General features: G+C 39.1%; 1 protein-coding gene across 3 annotated transcripts in view; it reads left to right on the top strand.

The window, feature by feature from the left end:
• Positions 1-7,938: 7,938 nt before the first annotated feature.
• The window catches only part of EYA1 (EYA transcriptional coactivator and phosphatase 1), an 80,040-nt gene continuing 66,794 nt past the window's right edge, over positions 7,939-21,184 (top strand). For 2 of the 3 annotated variants that reach the window (XM_062502383.1, XM_062502373.1), the window contains exons 1-2: positions 7,939-7,982; positions 9,386-9,513. In XM_062502383.1, the coding sequence (XP_062358367.1) occupies positions 9,390-9,513 (124 nt within the window). In that variant the 5' untranslated portion in view covers positions 7,939-7,982; positions 9,386-9,389. Of the gene's footprint in view, positions 7,983-9,221; positions 9,514-11,380; positions 11,462-21,184 lie in introns of those variants that run through there. The other variant, XM_062502337.1, reaches the window with a different exon arrangement.

Below are 21,184 nucleotides of genomic sequence, written 5' to 3'. Positions count from 1 at the left end.
ACTATTTTTGAGAAAGGGTTTTGGGTTACATTTTCCAGTGTTAGATTGTGCCTCACAACAACATGACATTTTTTGAGTTCTCCTAGTAAAAAAATGAGATTCTCCTTCGTTAAAGTGTGTGCCTGATATTATTAATTTAATAGTTGTAGCTCCTACAGTCAGTGAAGCAAGATGTGTCTTTATATCAGATTGGGTAGGGGCTTTTAAAAAAATGATCTTATTAACACTGGTAAAGAATTCAGTGGTAAGCATTTACCAGAAGACTGTGGCTGTTCCAAAAAAACATATAGTTCAGAATGATTGCATAGCCTTGTGTTTCAGGGCTTCAGTGACTTTTACCTGACAAAACTGAGTGACTCCATAATAAAAGTAATTTGTATTTCTTTCGCAGTTTAATATAGAACACGATAAATAGTTTTCTTGGCGTGAGATGTGGTGTGTGATTCTGAAGAAGTGATGGGATTGTGTTTGTGCTGGCTGCGCAGACGGGCCCAATCGAAAGCTGCTTATTTTGACCTGGGTTCCCATATATGGTGTGTGACTGTCCCGAGATCCCTTTTCTCCACTAAACAAAATGAAATCCTAGGTGCGTTTCCAGCTCGAGGTTGACTTGTAGCTTTGCAAACCGATCTGCTTTCCTGAAGTATTCCCCATGTACTTGCTACAAAATAATGTCTCGCTTACTGGGATGTAGTAGCCAGAAGATATTTCTCCTCTAGAAGTATTGCTTTCATTCACAGATTAGTTGATTGAAGGTAAGGATGTATTAGCAGTGAATAACCACAGGTTTTTGTGAAGAGAAAAAAAGTTTTGTCAATCTGTTTATACAGTATAAAGTTGGGGGGGAGGTTGTTGATTTTTGATTTTGTTTTGTTTTTTTTAAAATTTAGCGCATTAGACCTGGCATGGTATTAATACTTCTTTTTCGGTGCTACAAATTGTTACGCTGTTTTCCTCATCATATTTGGATTATGCACACTGAAAAAAAGCATAGGAAATATTAGTGTTACATGAAGTGAAAGTACTGTCTGCATAGTGGCAATGCTCTGGAGAATGCTGGTCAAATTTAGTTACTCTATATGTTATCATGTTTTTTAACAAAATGTATGTATTTTTAAAAGAGGATTTTTTTTAATTATGAGCAACTAAAAGTTCTGTTTAAAAGAAAGACATCATAAACCCATTTCAGTTTAATGGCTTACTAATTAAATTACTTAATTACCTATCGATTGGTAAAAGCTAAGGTTACTTAATGCACAAATTTAACTCTATGCAACCATCTCTCCCTTCTTTGGAAACTTTTATACCGTCTTTGGAGACCTTTATACAGTTTTAAATTTTAAAACGTTAGTAAGTGATTAGTAATAATTAAAATACAAATTTGACTATATATACGAATGGTTTTAGGCGTACAGGTACTTAATGGTTTAAGTGGCTTAAAGCATTTTAAAAGTTCCAGGTATTTTATTTAATAAATACCCTTAAATTGGAAAAGGCTAGCTTTTAAATAGTTTTAGCAGACCCTTTCTTTACAAGGTTGCAAGAATCTCAGATATTTGAGAACAAATCTGTTACATATCCAATCAAAACGGCATGTCCGGACGTGCATGCTGGTTGTATGCTTAAGAGCCTCTATGAGTATCCCTGTTTAGCTTCTCTCATTGATATAATGTTGGTGTAATTCCAGTTATTCTATTAGGACAGCTTTAGTTTAAACCCAAGCTTTACAAGAGCGGACGCATCCACGCGCAGCCCAACTTCCTAAATTAGGAGGGAGCCGAGGGATTTTCAGGAGTTTTTTCTGGGGTGAGACTGAGGAAGGTGCGAGGGAGGGGGGCCCTGCCGGCCGGGCAGGGGGCGGAGGGGGCGGCCGGGGGCGCGCAGTTCCCGCGGCCGAGCGCTGCAACCCCGGCCGCGTTTCGCCCGTGCGGGAAGGTTGACTAGAGAACCGCGCAAGCCTCGTTGCAGTTGTTGCTTTTAAACCAATAAGGTTGGGACAAGAGAATAGCTGCGGTTTGCATTACAAAAACAAAAACGAAACCCAAAGGGGGGGGGGGGGGGAAAGAAAAAAAAAAAAAAAGAAAAGAAAAAAAAGAAAAAAGAAAACAAGAAGGCGAAGGGGAGTGAGGAGGAAAGCGGGCGCGGGAGCGGCGGCGTGCCCCCAGGCACTGCCTGGGCAGACACACGAGGCTGAGCAAACAGACGGCGGGGCTGCAGCAGCCTCCCTCGGCCGCGCTTTGTCTGCCCGGCCCCGGCCCGGCGCGGCCCGGCCCCGGGGCGCTCCTGCCCCGCCGCGCCATGGGAGGCGCGGCCGCCGCGCTCTGAGCCGCGGAGCAGCGCCGGCACCGGGAGGGCACCGTGAGGGCACCGGGAGGGCACCGTGAGGGCACCGTGAGTACCGAGGCGCGGGCGCTGACAGCGGCACGGGCGGGCGGACAGCGCCGGGAAAGGGGCCGCTGCAGAGCCGGGCGGAGCGGGGGGGCAGCGGCGCTTCCCGCGCGTCCTGCCGCTCCCTGGGACAGCGGCGCTCAATTGTAAATCACCGGGTGCCGCTGCTAATTTTGGCCGTAGCTCAGGCTGGGGTTTGCAGGCTTCCCACAAAACAGATGTTAGGAGGTTCTGTCTGTTGTGATCAGCCAGGTTTGGGGATTCTGCTGTTCGATTTCCTCGAGTGCTAATGGCTCGGCAGATAGGAGTAACTTGATGGGAAGATGTTAAATGGGGGGTGGAAATAGGCACGTACGGTACGAAAGCAGCAGACCTTGTTGAAAGAGACATGAGAACGTGAGAAAAATAGTAAAAAAATTGGGAGGAAGAATGCCTGACAGAGATTTTGACAGTGCTTTCTGAAGGAGGAAATCCTTTTGCTTAATATGTTTAAATTTTGCAAACACCAAGGAAAACACGCAGATCCCCACAGGAGAACTTTTCAAGATGACAGAATAAACATCTACACAACGGAAATATTTGACGTTTATTGGCATTTTCGGTGGCTTATTTAGAACGATGATCTTAGAACAAGGAAGTTAAATACCTTCTGAAGTCTCATTAATTTTACATCTTGCTTTTGAGCAAGCAAGACCACCAAACACTCTCTCGGTGTTTCAAACACCAAGAGCAAGGACTGCCCTTTACAGTGCAAGATTGATTCTGGAAAAGTAAAGGTGTCAGTGCACTTAAAAATATTTCTTTGAAGGTGGTTGGGGTTTTAGTGTGGTTTTTTCTTTCTTCTGTAAGAAGACATTCAAAACTGAGGTAAGCAGAAGAGATAAAAGCTTTCCGGGAAAAAAAAGTAATGATAGTGTGTTTCATGTAGTTTGTTTAATTTTAAAAATAAGGACTGGGGGAAATTTGGAAGAAGAAGTGGAAATGTGGTGTAGTGTATCGTTGGAAGTTTTTAACATTAGATACCATATATAAAGATTATTTTATTTTCCAACCCGTACTGAGATGGTTCGCAAAGCATCTGCCAGAACACAGACTACTTGTTGGAGGTGTCAAATAAATTAATAGTATATATATGGATATGCATCTGTAACAGTACATATATGTGTATGTGTACACATTACAATATTTTAGGTATATAAACACATACGCACACGGCGTATTCATGTTGCTCACAAACCCATGACATGCAGTTTTTAGTCAGGCACCTCACGGCTGTCAGAGTTTTCCCAAGGCCTGGAAGGGTCTGGAAATGAGCAGCCATCCCCTCTCATCAGTTCTGTGCAGTGATAGAGTGCTTGAGTCATGCTTCACCTTAGGAGAAAAAAAAGAATGAGTAATCATTTTGTTTGAATTGCAATAAGTATGAAATATTTCTCAAGAGCCAAAAAAAAAAAAAATCTTGGAAAAGCAGAAAGACATTCTTAAATGGCTGGTCATAATAGAAGCATTGTCACATTGTAGTACTTCTTTCTTAAAGGGAAGAAAAATGTTGGGATCTCAAAATGTTTCATTCATGAGTGTATGAAATGAGCACACAGGATAGCACTTTAGAAGAATTTAAACTGGTAATTAAAAATTAAATAACGGCAATTACCTGGTTTTGCTTTAGTAAGTGCAATTTGTCTTTGATGTGAATATCCAGTGAAAAAGCCCAACCTCTTCCCTTGGAGCCCAGCGATATATGATTATTGGAAGAGTGAAAGCATTACCAAGTTTCCTGGGTTGCCAGCAAGGTGCCTTTCTGCAGCCAATTTGCATTTTAGTTTTGTAACATTTTGGCTGTTGAAGCCATTATATCCATAGATACTGACTGTGTAGCTCTTTCAGGGAGGTAAAGAGTGCTGTTGGGAAAAAGGTCCCTTTCTCTCCCTCCCTCCACCCCTTCCTAAAAATGACAGATTTTTTTTTTTTTTCCTAAGAAGGAACACCCTCGTTTGAAAACTGCCATTGTCTTTGAAATTTGCTTCTTTAAAGTAGAACTATATTTTAAGAGAAAATGTGTGTGCTACCTATAGTTTTCTGTGTTAAATTCTTATTTTCACTTCAAAAATTTCTTTTCAGATGGAAAAATGTTTTAAATTATAGCCATTAAAAAAATTGCTCCTAGCAAGCAAAAATACCGTGGAAAACCTGTAATTTAGACAAGTACCTACATTTTATTTGCTCTGTGCTGCTGAAATTTAGAATCTCTTCCCATTTACAGTTTACTTTTCACAGAACATTATTAACTTTTTGGCTTCATACATGATCTTCTGTCAGATGCTTTTGATTTGTAATTTAGCAAAGTATAATAAACAGTGCAAAAGTCATGAATTTTCCTCTGCATCCTGAGCTCTGTGGTAGGGAAAATGTGATAAAATGTGTACCTTAAGTCTTGTTTGATGATCTCTCAAAGCAAGTTTGCCTTCTGGAAATAATTTCTGGGGTTGAAGAGCATGGTATTAACAGATTTAATGTGGCTATTCAATGGATTGGTGGAGTACTATGTGAGGTTTAACAAAATGAGAGAGACAAATTGAACATCAACAAAACCTACATCTGTGAAGAATTATAAATTTAATTAGAAAAAAAGGGCAAACTTAAAAGACCTCATTAACTAATCAGAATTTGATGTTACTGATTTAAGATACTTAAATGGATGAATTTTAAGTAGCTTTGCTATCACTGTCCTTTTTTTCTTGTCATGTACTACAGAGTGCCGACTGGGCACTCTGTAGTAAGGAGAAAGATGTGAATGTTACTGACAAAAAATCAAATTATACAGAGTAGTGTTTTTGAAGTATTAAGAAGAACATGTATGCCATTTAGCATATAAGGCATTTTTAGTTTAAGTAGACCACTGAATATGAAGGGGGGGGGGTGACAGCTCATTTTTTGTTTTTGGTTTTGTTGTTGGTTTGTTTTTTTTTAATGTGACCCATTTCTGTTCAGGTAAGGCAAAGCATTTGGGTTTTTCCCCCACTTTTTATTTGATATGTGAGTTATGTTGCCACACTTTAATTATCCAGAAACCTGTTGACAAAATGGGAATATATGAGAGAAAGCACAAGCACACACCACCCAGAAATGTTTTTATTCTAGCAACTAACTGGTTGTCATAAGTGTGGTTCCTTACTATGTTGTAATTTTGTACTGCACATAAAAAACTAAAAGCATGTGAAGTGTAGCATTTTGTAAACTGTAACTAATTTCACTCACATCTGTGTCTAATTGTTGTCTGCATTCGCATTCTTGAGAGTAGATTTATTTTTCCTGGACCACTCTGTGGATTCAGCTGACCAGCCTAAGTGAGGATTAGTTGTTTTAAAGTTATTTTGATTAAAGAGTCATTTTTAAATTTGGTAACGTGCAACACATGGTTTAAATAATCCTCGAGACACAAAGGAATATATCTAAAGTACATCTAATGAAAATGAAAATTGTGGATATGAACTTTCACAAATCATAGAGTGTTGGAGGACATTTAAGTTATATATTTAATTCACTTTGAACGAGCTGGTTATATTTTTTTGCCCTATCCCACAAAAACATAAATGAGGTCTTTCTTGCTATGCGCATACATGAACATGTATATATGTATATAACGTATATATTTTCAAATGTACAGAAGTTACTGTTTTTATAAAAAGCTGGTACTTAAAATAGTGAGGATTACTTTTTTTTATTTTAATCAAGTATGAATAATTGTGTAGTGCATGTTGGAAAATATCATTTAGTTAGAGCATCCATTTGAAAAAGGAAGTTTTTTCTATTATAAAAGATGGTCTTTAAAAGATCCTGTGCAAGAGGGAGTGAAGATAGCTCTGTAGGCAAACTTAGTTCTCACCTATAATTTTTTCCAGGTGTTTAGACGTAACAGCAGAAGCATATCCTAAGGCACTCTGCAGCAGTTTCTGGGGTAAAGAACTAAGGGGAAAAAAATTCCTTAAACCTAAATGCACAGTTTTGACTGTATCTGCTAGTGTAGTTTGATTTGGCATGCAACAATGTATTGAAAAGCGTGTTATGCAGTACTTTAAGTACCCAGTTATGAAAAGATTTATGTTTTTCAGCATGCGTTATTGCATGCTTCTTGACATCATTTGTAATGTTCTTCCTTGCCTGACTGCCCCTAGCAATTGTTTACTCTTGCTAGTAGTAATTCTGTCTGTGATTAAGAATAACAAAAAACCCACCCTACAGACACATAAGTACGATTTGCTTGGATGATTTTTATGGCACTTAAAATGCCTCATCTCCCTTTGTCTTTGCTCTGTGATCGTTTAAGAGATGTCAGTTCAGGTTGAGTGGAAATGCACAAGAAGGATCCTCACTGCAGATATTAAGAGGATCTATACCTTGGCCAGAGAAGCTTTCGTGTGCTTTTAAGCTAACAGGGTCTAGCAGTGTATTTCCACCTGAATTTTATCACCTGCTGACTATTGTTAGTAGCTAGAGTTTGTTAGTAAAGCAACAGTGTTTTTCTGATGGAATATGAAAACACTGGGTTTACTCACTTGAGTTGTAAAAGGAATAATTTGATTAAACTAAAAAATGATTGGTGGGCTTCCCAGTGGAACCAGACTCCTTTTCTTCATGAGTGACATGAGAGGTAAATACTACAGCTTCCTCCCATGTATTTAGCTAGAAGTGTCCTTTTAAGTAATTTTATCAGCAATCTCATTAGCGACTGGAAGATTTAGGAGTAAGACCATGCAATAACATGTGGAATTCTTATTTTAATTTGACCTGGATGGAGATGGGCTTCTTTTAGAGGTGGTTCTGTAAGGCTGCTGGCTATACAATGAAGGTCTTTACCAAAGGTAGACTTGCTATTCTCTACTCCTCCCCACCAAAAATAAAAAAATTTAAAAAAAAAAAAAAATCAGCATCTCGAGCTTGACCTGTGGGTTCCCTGTGGCCCAGGCACAGAGGAAGGATGGCGAAGAGCAAAGAAGGAAAGCAGCAGGCTGAGGGTTAGAAGAAGCTGTCAAGAGCGGAGGAGGAAGGCGGGATGGTTTGAGGCGGGAGCAGCGGAGGATGCTGCTCGGAGCTCGGGGCAGGAGCAGCTGTGCGGGGTTACCTTGGCGGGTGCAGGGCAGAGCCGGGCCGGGCCGGGCCGGGCCGGGCCGGGCCGAGCCGAGCCGGGCCGAGCCGAGCCGGGCCGGGCCGAGCCGAGCCGGGCCGGGCCGGGCCGGGGGAGGAGTGGGTGGGTGAGTGAGGGAGCGAGCCCCTGTGCAGCTGTCACGGGCCCCTGATGAATCACTATCCCGTCACTTGGCTGCCGTCCCCTGGCGCGGGGAGGAGGGAGAGAGACCTGCCGGGGAAACAACAGTTGAGCCTTCAATTTAAAGACAATATGCCTTTCAGGGGCGCCGCACCCTCCTCCTCTCCCTTTGGATTTAAAGGACAGAATTGTCATCCCTAGTGATATCCTTTCTTTAAATTAAGGCCTCATAGTAAAGTGGAGTAATAGAAGCTTGTGTTTGTTTCCCTGGTTTACAGGTGCAGAAGTCCCAAACCAGTTCAGATGTTGCTGTTTCTTCAAGCTGCAGGTAAGGATTTGACTGAAAATTGCTAATTTTTTGCAAGCTTTCTATTGTTGGGGATTTTTTTTTTAACTTCGAATGATATGTAAAATATTTATTCTTGTTTCCCACTTTAAGCAGATGAGTAAGTGCTGGAGCGTAGCTTTTACGTGTGTGCAACCAAGTCTGTAAACCATGACCACGTAACTTTTTCACTAAATTGAGTTTATATTCAATGCTGGTGTTTTGAACTCATTGCAGTATCATCTTCTTTTTGTGTAGATTGTTTTAGGTAAAGAAATATTCAGTGAAGGATCTATGTTTTGAACCTGTGATAAAATTTTGGTTAAAATACAAAAGCTTCGTACCTGAAATGACACTTAATATATTTATGCCATCACTGCAGGAGTAATTTTATGTATAATTTTAATACTCTTTGAAAGAGCCTAAGCATTTCTTTTAAACTGAAATATTACTGGTTCAAATGCTTTGGAGGCATAGCAACCTATGAAGTTTCTACTGGGAGCAATTACTTAGAAAGAGTACGTCAAATAATGATATCAAAAGTTTTAGGTATAAAGGATCAGAAGGATAGGGTACTTCAGTCGTAAGCCCCAACATCAACCAAGGGGTATGTCATGGTGGTGATGACTGTTGGCTTGTTAATATAAGGCTATTGAAAACACAAATCTTAAATATTCATCTGCTTTTGTGCCGCTTAAACGTTTAATTTTTGCTTTTGGGTGGGAATTGCTCTTTTCTCATTTTGACTAAGCGACAGCTGCTGAGATACAGTAGAGTGCTGAGGCACACTAACGTTTGTATGGATTCACTGTATGTCGGTCATATCTCTTTCCAATTGGGCACGCTTTATGTAATCCACAAAGCAAACAAGTGAGCAGACATAATAATGTTTTAATGCTACATTTGTTTCAAAAGAAACAGAGGAACAATTAAGTAGTTTGCCAGAGTAAACACATGCATCAGGAATATCTCATTCCCTGTCAGTAGATGATAGGTTTCCACAATTGCTTCAAGTGTTTTATTTGTTTTGGAGGCCCATTATATTGCCACTTAGTAAATCTTGAAAAAGCAGAGTGTTAATTTGTTTTTAAGAGAATATATGGCTTCATATGTTGGTGATTCCATCTTTGTACATATCTTAAAAATACAAGGTTACATCAATTTTTGGTGCTTGGAATCTAAGTTTTATTTAGTAACAAGCTGCAAAAATAATTACAGTAGCTGGTCAGTCATGTGGGGCCACAACATGAGTTAAGCACTGGAAAATATCAAGTTGGGAGAAGTAATTATTTTTTTGCTAAGTGTTTCTGGGATGTTGATAAACAGCAGGCTGCATCTCATAAAGGCAGTTCCTCTGTAATTCATGTTGACTTATGTCACTAAAACTAGTTGCATCTTGTTTTCAGGTCTATGGAAATGCAGGATCTAGCCAGCCCACATAGACGACTAAGTGGTAGTAGTGAATCCCCCAGTGGTCCAAAACTTGATAACTCCCATATAAATAATAATTCCATGACACCCAATGGCACAGAAGGTGAGCCAGCCTTTTCTTTTTTTTTTTCAGTGTTTCATATTTTTTTCTCCTTTTTTGCTTTGATGTTCTTACAGTCAGCAAGCTATATAATGTTTTACTATTGGAGGTGTTACGTGTTTATTCATATGGTACATAAAGGCAATGTTCAGTGTTTATCAGTAGTTACTAATATCAAGTTTCAGCAATAGCTTTCATTACAGGTTTGTGTTTCTTTCATGGAGTTTGAATGGACTGAGCAGATAGTATGTGCAGAGCTTAAATTAAAAAAAAACCAAAAAACTGAAAAGGAAGTTTAAGGATGAGAGAAAAAAAAGTAGGTGTTTACAACTGCCATAATACAAAATGTAATTTTTCAGTCTTTTTCACTATTTTGGTATTTCTTTATATTCTCACTATTTGCAAACTCCTAAGGCTATGAAAATTTTGTCAAGTAGGCTAATAAAACTGAGTGTTGAAATTTCCTCAGGCTAGCTTGCTGCTCTAATGGAGTGGCCAAAATTCAAACAGGTGTAGTAATTCAATGGGGTAAACTGATACCTATTTCTCAAGAAGCAGTCAGGCAGTTGATAAGTTATGTTTGTTCTCAGTAGAATACTAACAACAGAATAACCTAACAGCTTTGCCAGTAATATAATACATCTATAATATATATAATAATACATGTAATGAAACACAGAAGGGTTTATACAACAAGCAGCAAAAAAAAAATGCTCTTTCCTGTATCATTTCTATGGCAATAGTGGGAAAGATCATACATGACATTTGACTGGCTGTGTTAGCAGAGACTTAATGCATTACTAGAAAAGGGTCATGCAGATTCAGTATTGGTCTTTAGTATAAATGTATAGGTAAACTGTTACAACTGTTGTAGCAAAGACATGCTTTCTTTTTTTTTCTAAGAACTGGGTTTCAGTAGTGTTGTCACTCTTTAGGATTATGGACATGCATTGCATTTTTCCAGGAAAGTCACATGTCAATCAAACAAATGTTGTCATTGCCTCCTTTCCCCCCCTCCCCCTTCCCCCCCAAATATCTCTGTTATTCATTGTAATTGTAGTCCTTGGTAATGGGGACAGTCTATGGGTTATCAGATTAACAGGAACTTGTGCCAGACTTGTGTGTAAATTACTTTTTGCTATTCCTGTGAAAGTATTGCTTCAATCAAATATTAAGCCATTTTAAAAAACCAATTAAAAAAACTAAACTTTTTAAAGGATAAATAAAGTGCTTAACATGCTCATGTAGTTTAAGCAGGAAGATATTTTATGACCATAAATGAGTCTTCTTCCTTTAAAATACACAACTGTGTTATTTTATTTTTATATCGTATTACCAGGTATATACCACTTTTAGTACAAGATAAAACTGCCCTTTCAAATTAAAATTCCTCTAGCTCACAGAAGCCTTTGTTGTAAACTCCATGAGCTTTTCCGCCTTCTATATAACTTGGAGGTTCTTTTGTAGAACAAAAATAGAGGGTGTTCCTGGAAACACTGAAAGATATTCATCATCTGACTTGACTTTTTGTTAATTTAGTGCTGTGTGCATACACTCTGAGAAATGCTTAATATTACTTTGTCAGGAAACGAAGCATATATTGTGTCTACTAATGCTCTGACCTCAGGTAGAAAACAATTTTGGAAATAATATCTCAACTTCTTGGTAGGTATCAGAGTTCATTGAAGAAAGTCAATTAAACCATTGTAGAGGAGATGAAAAAGTTATTTATCTTATTTATCTGGTGCTAGAACTTTCCAGTTTGAATGAATTTGGAGGGAATTCTACCCAGAAAACTCTAACTTGCAATACATGTTTGCCTCCTGAGATGAAGCCAAACGGTTTTCTTTTGTTTGCCCTTTTCCCTCAGGTGACATGACCCTCCTCAGCACTGCAGACTGGCTGCTCAGCCCTAGCACACCGAGCCCAGCAGGTTTGGGTGCTGCAGTGGGCGCAGCAGGCGTGGGCACTCAGCATGCAATTTCGGATGTTGTTCCAAAAGTGTCCCGAGAGACAGCTTGTGCTTGGCGGTTCTGCTCTAAGCTCTCGAATTTGAAAATTCCTGTCTCTGATTGCTCTTAAGTGACAAAGAAGGAAAAGTTTTTCAAAGAAACTAGTAGAATAATTTATTTCTGAATGAGATGTGTGCCAAGAGACAAAATTTGTGAGTGAAGCAGATGCCTAAGAATCTGAAGGTGGAATTTTTACTGCTAATCTGTTTTATCTTGGGAAAATGTTTTGTTAGGCTCCTTGAGCTGCTAAGGAGACTTAAGAAGGAGTGGAGTGAATGAAGCAAAATTTCCTATTTTTTTAATGATGGGTGAAGTAAAATTATTTTTTCTGGGATTCTTGAAGCAGAATCCTGCTGTGACGCAAGTGGCTGATTGTAAGGATGCGGTTGTCAGGGCTCACCGAACACCTCTTTCTAGATGCTGTAATGTGGTTTGCTTGTTTGTTGCACATGGAGTGGAGATGTGGGTTGCTGAATCTTCACATTTCAAACATAATATGAGAAACCAGCTTTTAGTCTACCATGCACACATTCTCACTAATGTGACAGAGCCCTTCTTCTCTAGCATAAGAGACCTTCATGTGACTGAGAAGTGGGGCCTCTAGGTATTTGCATGTTATAAATATCTTGTAAAGATATGTTAAATTTGATTTAACTATGGGTGTGATTTTGACAGGTTTCCATACCCTGAAGCACAGGATATGTTCACTAGAGGACGGTAGGGGAAGGGAAGAAAAAAGAAAGAGAAAAAATACCTGTCCCAAAGTGAAATGGCTGCATTTCAAACAAATGTTCATTAACTCCTCTAAGGCACATTTTCAGACTTGTCTTCTATTGATGTTTTTCTGCAAGAGGATGTGGTTGGAAGATAGCTCACTTTGTTAGCTAATATTTTTAGCTTCACACTTAGCTGTAAGTTTACAAAGCACTGAATGGGGATTTAGTTGTGCGATTGAGTCTGAATTTAATCTCTACATGCTGCTTATATATAATAACTCTTTGTGTGCTTAATTTCACTTTGATAGAGCAAAATTCTTCTCTTGGCCAGGCAGCATGGACTTCACTGATGGGGAAGTAACAAGGAAATTATAGACCTTGACCAGACAGAAATTTCCCAGGATCAAATGAAGAGGACTAAAATGTCTGGCTAAAAGCACTCAGAAAAATCAGTCCTAATATGCCTTGGTGATGCTAATTATATAAATACTATAGTATTTGATGTTTTCATGTTCTCTTTCAGTGTGTTTCCACAATATACCCTTTATTGTAGAAAAGAGCAGGCTTTGGACACCATAAAAATTATGGCCGTGTATAAATTGCCTAAGAAAGTATCTTAAAAAAAAATATTGGAGTAGGGATCAAAATGCTCATAGTTTTGCCTTATCTCTAATCTTCCTTTGTCAGTGAATTGCCATGGTGGGTTGCTACTGAAGGAGTTAAAGGAACAATAACAACAGAAGCTCATAAAATTGCCATTCATTAAGTTTTATCAGACAGCTGGTGGCTATTCCAACACAGTGCCCACTTTGGTAGATACCCTTTAGAGGGGAAAGGCCGTGAGTAATCAGTAAACTTGAAAGGAGTAGGAAATCTGTTTTCCATGGCAGACGACTGCATTCAGTTTCTGCCTACGGTGATCTTTACTTTTATCTTAAGAATGTAAATCAAATCTGATGGATGGCATAGAGTGAGAAACAGAAGCCTGTGGCCCATCATGATGATGTTTTATGCAACTGAAATGGAAAGGAGTAGATGAGGACTAGGTGAAGGAGCTGTTATTTTCTGAGCAACTACTCTTCATTCATTTAAGCAGTACAGACCTGCTACTGCCCTTTTATTTGAATGTTCAATAAGGAAGGAGGGAAGGCATTGAGATATCAAGGGGGAAGGGAAAATGGATAACAAATTGAAGATCGGATTTTCAAAGATACCTAGGAAGGGAGGCTTCAAAGGGAGTTGGACATCAAAAATCCTTTGGAAAAAAAAATATTCTCACTCTTTAAGTACCTGCTGCAACATGAGAATGAGATCTGACACAAAGGCAAAGTTCTCCACTACGAGACTATCTGATTTGTGGCCATTAAAAAGGTTGTTTTAAGTCTGGTGAACATAAATCCATCTTCAGGGTTTCAAAAGGCAGCACTGTGTGATATGTTTGCTGTCAAGTTACAGTATTACAGAATGGATAAAAAATTGTTTTCAGTATTTCTTAAAGTAATGAGGGAGTAAGATGTTAAAATCTATAGAGAGGGTAGAACTGGTTGTTGTTGCGGCACGTGATGTAGACTTTGACTTTCTCTAAGTAAATTATATTTCCATAAATTGTATTGAAATTCTAGCAATACTTTGTAGCCCTGAAAATAGTCTTTCAGTATTACAATTAAGCAATTCACATTGGCAGTGAATGATCTTTAATTTGTTCCTATTTTTTTACATTTTTCATATTTTTATGTGCTTTGGGATGCAAAGTTGTGGTAGGTAGTGGTAATCAGACAAAATGATGCTTCTTTTGGTGATTCTGGTTGGATTCTGGTACCTTTTAATTACTCATTTCAGGAGTTCCTGCTAATTATATACGCTGAAATTTCTATACTTGTGTTTGCTACAAGGAGCTTGATGGTATGAAACTTGTAATTGATACCTCTGTATTTAGACATCCTGAAATAAAGGTGGATGTAATATTTGCCTTTCAGTAGGGTATTAGCATCAAGAGCTGTGGATACTGACTTCTTTACTCATCCCAGAAGAGCCCAAGAGGATCATTGTTTGGCCACAGGCAAAACTGCAGAGGTCCTGGGCTCCCAAAAGCAAGCTGGGGGTCTGTAGAGGCTAGTAAGAATCTTCCATCTGATGTCACTTCTGGAGGATAAAAATCAGATACAGCCAATCTATGTGAAGGCAAGGGGCTGACTTGGACTATCCTTCCTTCCCTGCTCTTCACCTTTTTTTCCTTGCTGTATTACACTGGCTTCCTTCCAGACTCTTTGTCTTACCTGGGCTTTTGTTCTGCTTCCCCAAGAGTCTTTCTGTCTGTTCTGAGCACATGTAGCATAATGGTCTATTATTCCTCTTTCATAGGCACTTGGCCAGTGAAATTACTTGTCCACTTCTGTGCTGACTCAGTTGAGCAACTCTTGTTGCAAGGTCTTGGGGAGGAGACTGGCTAATAAATATTTATGTACTTACTGTCTTTTCTACGTGTATGTGCATCCATTTTTGAAAGAGTCTGTATTCCAGTTTCCTCCGTACGTTTTTCCTGAAAGAAAGGACCTCATTTAAGTGATAAGTTAATAGCAGTACTGGTTCCCACAGGCATTTGAGGTGAACAAAATACTCCAAATGACAAATTACTTAAAGAAAGAAAAAAGGAAAGTAAACTCTTAGAAGCATCACAATTTTAATATCATTTATTTTTGGAAGCTTCTCATAGAGATGTTCACAGCACATGCTGTTTCAGGCTGCGGATGAAACGTGGTAGTGTGACCACTGAGTGTGGTCACTGAACACTGAGTGTGTCTGAGGGTCCCAGAGCAAAACGTGCACAGTGTTTGTGCACAGGCTGTGGGATTTCAAGGACCTGTGAGGATGTCCACTACTTTACTGAAAACTACCACAACACATCGTTCTGGGGTGGTGTCATTCCCGTGGGACCAGCCTGTTATGCACATGTGTGCACAGTTGGGTGATTCCGTACAAAATGTCATATGAAATGTCATGTGTCATGTGTCTGGCCAGTAATACTGATGAGAAGGGAATCCAGCCCCAGCTGTCTCTGTGTACCTGCAGAAAGAGCAGAAGTAGAACCTCTTAGTCAAAGATCACACCTTAATAGGGTAGTATTTGAAGAGCCTTAGCAACTTCAGACTTGTGGCTTGATGATTTAGCATTAGCATCTTATAATTTTCTGATGGATTTTGCTTGTCCCAAGTAGATAGAAAAGCATGAAACTTGGTTACACTTTGGGATTAGCTGTGTCATTTGACTCCTGGTCAGTGAGTGAAGTACCTGTGTCTCCAGGTTTGATGAAACAAGCTGGGGAATTTGCTGCTGCTGGTGCTGGCTAGAGAGGAATGGAAGCTAGCACTCCCCCTCTTTGTCCAGGTGAATTTGGCTTTAAGTCTGTCAGTCTTGGAGTTCAGACACTGGTCAAACATAGAGCATAATATTTCCCATTTATGAACAGTCCCACCTGCTTTGTCATTGTGCTTCTGTCTTCATGAGATAATCTTGTGTCTTCTATACCTAAATGGCAGAGCAGGCTTGACTTCTCCATGCTGCTCTCGTATTCACTTGAAGACCTCCACGTTCCCAGGAGGTAGTGAAGGCAACCTGCTTTGCCCTTAATGGCTGGGCCTGTGATGTTTTGTGGTCATTCTGTCTGGCCTTGGATAAAGAATATGAATACTGTTTGTGAACACTGAAAATTGTTAAACATGTGCACGGTCAGATTCCCAATTGAAAAGACGAAGAGAAAGAAAGGAAATACAATAGTCCATGATACTTCTGAAAGGATTGGTTTTGGATATATGCTGCCTCTATTTGCAGAGGAGAGATACAAATATTTGGTGTAATGGGACATGTGAGTGTGAAAGGATAAGAACCTTAATTTGACTGAGATACTCTCATCTCCCAGCTGCAGTGAATTTTAACCCATTGATGTACTTGTCAGATAAATATCCAAGTTGAATCTTGCTTACTAGCTACAAATACTGTCCACCCGTGTCTCTATTCAGATGATTTCAATTTTCTTTCTTATTTTGCATTGTAGCAGTGACACAATTTCTATGTAAATTTAAGGTTCTCACTGCTAGCTGAGGAGGTACAAAGATGTTATAGCTCTTTCACCTGAAATGCATGATATAAGAGGAAGATGAGGGTCATGGGGGTGTATGTGGTAAAACCTAAGGGTTAGCCAGAGCCCAAATACTGGAGAAGTTTCTAAGCCTCTCACATCAGAGGAGGGGAAAGCAGGGAACAGTCTGGGCTTGAAGTAGAATGTGCTGCTTTGAGCAGGGACTTTCTTTGAAAACCACACAAAAATTTAGGCTGGAAATTACCTTCTGGTAGTTTCCAGACAATGAGATTCAGGAATAGTGCTCTACTTTGAGAAGCAGTATCAAGTAAATTTATCAGGCTTCATGGTCAGAAGCTGATGATTTGATAATCTGTGATAGAAAGAGACAATAATAGCCTCGATAGGAATTAGTATAATTGAGTAACCTGTAACCTTTTTATAATTGCAAGATTCTTCACTACAAACAGTTTGACTGTTTGAATAAAATAACGGAAAATGTCATCAGCTTAGAGGTTCAAGGTAAATTTTTTTTCTTGTTGTTAGTAAAAATTATCTTTGTGCTTGCAGGTGAATTTGGGCTTCTATAGTGAGTACAGAAACAGGATGGTGTCAAGCAAAACAGTGCATGAATATCAATATATCAATATTATATATATAATATCAATAGCAATTGATACATAAAGTACTTAATCAAGATTTACTTGGTGTTTAATTACTACTATTATTTGAAGATGAGACCAGCCAAAATAGGGCAAGATGTTTTTATGTATATCTATATACAAACTAACCACCACATTTACTTTGTTGAGTCTCTTGTAGCCCATGCACACTGAGAGCTGTTGGCCAGGAATATAATTTCATTTCTCCTACTTTTTTTGTAAAATACAAAGTCTATAACATCATAGTGTTAATTAGTCTTAAATCTGCAAAATTAAAGCAAATTTAATGTCAGGCATGTTTGAAATATTTCTATTCTGATTTCATGTATATGGCATAGCTGTTAACAAAGATGAGTTCAGTAGAGCAAGCCTTCTATGTATTTAAAGTAAGAAAAGCAATTTTCAAAATATTATTTTAAAACCTTACTGTTTGCATGCTTGAAAGTGAAAAACTTTACAAGGTATTCCTACATTTTCTGTGTTAGGAGTAGCCAAATATTAAGTCTCAAAATCCTTATTTAAAATAGCCAGCATCTCATTCCTCATAACACTCTTTACTGATATATATACCGGGAACTGCATGACAAGCTGTGAACTCAGAAAGTTGTTACTTGGCCAATGGACCACATGAACTTGTGGGTTCTGGTCTGAAGTTCTCTCAGTAGAGTTCAGAAACTGCCATGTAAGTAATTTTTTAACCACCTTTTGCTATACAGCTGACAAAACAGGGCACATTGCATTTGCAGTCTCTGAGTTCCTTTAGAAGAAAAATCTTAACGCTCTATATATCATTAGATCAGTGGTTGTGATAGCTCTGATATTTTTTTGCTTTTTTTCTCCAAGCTAGCATTTTTGCTATTATCTGCTAGTCCTATGTTTTCTACTGTTCTGTGTGTTTTCTTACACAGTTTCTTTTTAAGACTTTTTAGAATCTCACAAATTACTAGAAACAAAAAATAAGGGGGGAAATATCTTTGTTGACATGATTTCTTAAGTTCCTTGATATATAAACCAAATCTGCATCACTAGTTCTAAATAAACACTGACTTTTTGCAGCAGATTGAGAAGACTTTAGTCTGCTTCTTGAACTTCTTATTGATAATCTATTACATGAGTGGTTTGGGTGGCACTAAAACTTAGTAGTACATTGCTAAATCAGTCTGTCTCTAGAATTCAAGTCTGATGATTCTGCACTCTGTAAAAGTCAGTTTTGATAAAGGAGCAGCAGAAATGGGAATTTTCCTGTGTCCCTTTCCATGGTCTCTGCCACAACTGAGCACGGTGTTAGCTGTGACTGGCAAGCTTGCAATATGTGTTGTCTAGATGTGGCAATATTCCCACTCATTTCCTGGTGTCATCTTGTGAACGCTTAGGACATGTTGCAGAAGTGTTAATTGTCATGGAAAATGTGAAGAGCTGAAATCCAGAGAACCCATAAGCAGCATGTGGCAAGGCCAGATCTGTGCCCATCTGAAGCCTTGTTTCCTTGGACAGCTCCACATGTCTCTCGTCATAGATATGGATGGCTCGTGCTTCTGGGATAGACTGTGAGACTTGTATTCTTAGGCAGTTCCTTTGCAGTTGTCTTCCCCCGTGACTCTGGGATGAAATATGCTCCACTGCAGGTCAGTTTTGCCTTGGGCAAACAAGAGACCTTCCTTTGCAGTCAGAGTCCATGTAAATATTTCCAACAGGTAAACCCATGGCTATTCTCCATTTATGTCTTTATATAGGAAGATTTCATCCTCTTAAATGTGCTTAGGCTGATAGAAGGAAATATGAAGTAATTTTCAGGCATTTTGATTAAAGTGCTTGGGGAATGGAGAGTTTTTCAGTACCTATTCATCTTTGTTAAATTCCCAACTGTCTGTGACACAAAGGTTCATTAAGGTTGTGGCTCTTTCTAAATACAGCATTCTAGGGCATATTCTAGGGCACCCAAGTGGTGAGCATCCAGATCCAAGGATCCAGGAATAATGGGAGCATCCTTTCTTATATCCTGGGTTTTTTTTAATATTCAGGAGATAAAATAGCTGAGAGAGAAGACATAAATTTTTTATGGAAAATCAGTCAAATTAGAATTCCTTCCTATGAAGATGGCACTGCACTGTATTTCATGTTTTCCTGTATCTTCAAAAGTAGTATGTATAGTAAACAGTATTCAGTTTTAAACTCTGTTACACAGAAGTATTACTCATTAGTCATAGAGACAGAAATTACATTTTGATGATGTTTTTCTGAAAATGGTATCTTGAACAAGAATCCAAATAGGTGCTCAGAGGCTCATCCAACCTGTTCTTGAACATATTTAGTGATGGGGCAGCCACAGCTTCTCTGGGCACCCTGTTCCTGTGCCTCACCACCCTCAGAATAAAGAATTTCTTCCTGATATCTAATCTAGACCTACTATCTTTCCCTTGGATCCATTCTCCCTTTTCCTTTCACTACATGTTCCTGTGAAAGGTCCTTCTCCATCTTTCTTTTGGGCTCCCTTCAGGTACTGGAAAGCCACAGGGTCACCCCAAAACCTTTTCTAGGCTCAACAATCCCAAATCTCTTAGCCTTTCCTTGCAGGGGAGGTGTTCCACCCCTCTAATCATCTTGGTGTCCGTCCTCTGGACTTGTTCCAACAGGTCCATGTCCTTCCTGTGCTGGATGCAGCACTCCTGGTAGTGTCTCAGAGAGCCAGAGCAGAGGGCAGAATCCCTTCCCTTGCTCTGCTGGTCACTCTGCTTTTGATGCAGCCCAGGATGCAATTGGGTTTTCTGCAAATGGACAGCTCTCACCTAACTTGTCATCCATCAGAAGTCCCAAATTCTTTTTAGAAGGTCTGCTTTTCATCTGGAGCAACTGACGCTATACTTCTCTATATTGCGTGAGGCACTTCAGCATAATACACAGGCTGTTAATTTGCAGTGATCCAAAAGTGAAGAATATGGAATATTGTTTCTCCAATAGAGAAGAGGAAGAGTTTGGAGAAAGCACATATTGAAAACTTCCACCCTTTACTTCAGGTTAGGCTGACGTGTCTTAATCTTCCTCTCTTTTCTCCCACCACAGATACCAGCTATAGGGGAAAGCATCTTTCATTGTTGTTCCCAAAGTACAATTACATTATGGAAATTTGTTTCAGACAACTTGTGAATTCTTGGGAAACTTGAAGTCTATGAGAGAAGTATGAGTCTGACTGTAAAACGTAGCTATGATAACCTTCTAAGAAAAAGCAGAAGATAATGTAGGTAGTATAATTTTTCATATCTAGATTGCCAAACTGTAGAACATGCAGTAAAAATCTGGTATTTTCTGAAAAATTACTTGTGATAGACACTTTTCAATAAATATTTCATTGTATCTGTGTGTTAGACTTTCAGTATTTAGTCATTAGATGGATGGTGAATAATTTGGATACTCTATTTTTAGGAAATACCTTTGTATTGGAGTTATGGTTCAGATCACCAGCACACTTCTGGAGTGAACTTTGTGGCCACCTTTTCTCACCACATTAATTCCCCTTAGGGAGTCTCTTGGACTTCGCTTGTTTCCAAAACCTTGCTTTGCAGAAGTGCAGCTGATGTTCTCAAGTAGAATAACCACTCCCAAAACTGCCCCAACCTCTGGACACTAGGCCCTCTGCCCCAACCATTTCACTTAATGAAAGTTTCCTTAATGGGCTGCATTGCTTGTTAAGGCAGACACAACAGAGTTTTGTGTGCACCTAAGCATTGACCTCCCAAGTTTAGCAGACAAAAATCCTGCATGAGAATCAAAAGAAAATAATGGACAATTAGTAAAATCTTGAGAGATTTCTTTCAGATCCCATGGAGGGGGCTTGATGAAGGAAATAGACATGCATAAATAAGAATGTGGATTGGCAATGAAAGGAAAGGTCTTTTGTGAAAAGAGGGAAGTCCCTCTGCCTCACCCTTTCCAGACTTGGTACCAAAGGTTTCTGCTAGTGATGGTTGCAATTCCTGAACACACATGTATAGACAAGCTGTATAGGGAGTAGCTACTGGTGCCTATTTTGCATCTATGCCAAGTCAGCCCCATCCTTGCTCTTTGGATCAGGACACTGTCCTTATCTCAACATTACAGACGTTGCACTGGACTGACAGAAGGAGAAATTGTTTGTTTATTTATTTGAGGTTTTATTAGAAGTCATTAATTAATTATTAATTATGAATCATCACGAGCCAGGCAACAATCTCT

The sequence above is a fragment of the Cinclus cinclus genome, chromosome 1 (assembly GCF_963662255.1).
Source record: "Cinclus cinclus chromosome 1, bCinCin1.1, whole genome shotgun sequence".
Classification (NCBI taxonomy): Eukaryota; Metazoa; Chordata; class Aves; order Passeriformes; family Cinclidae; genus Cinclus; species Cinclus cinclus.
This window is presented reverse-complemented; position numbering and strand designations above follow the sequence as displayed.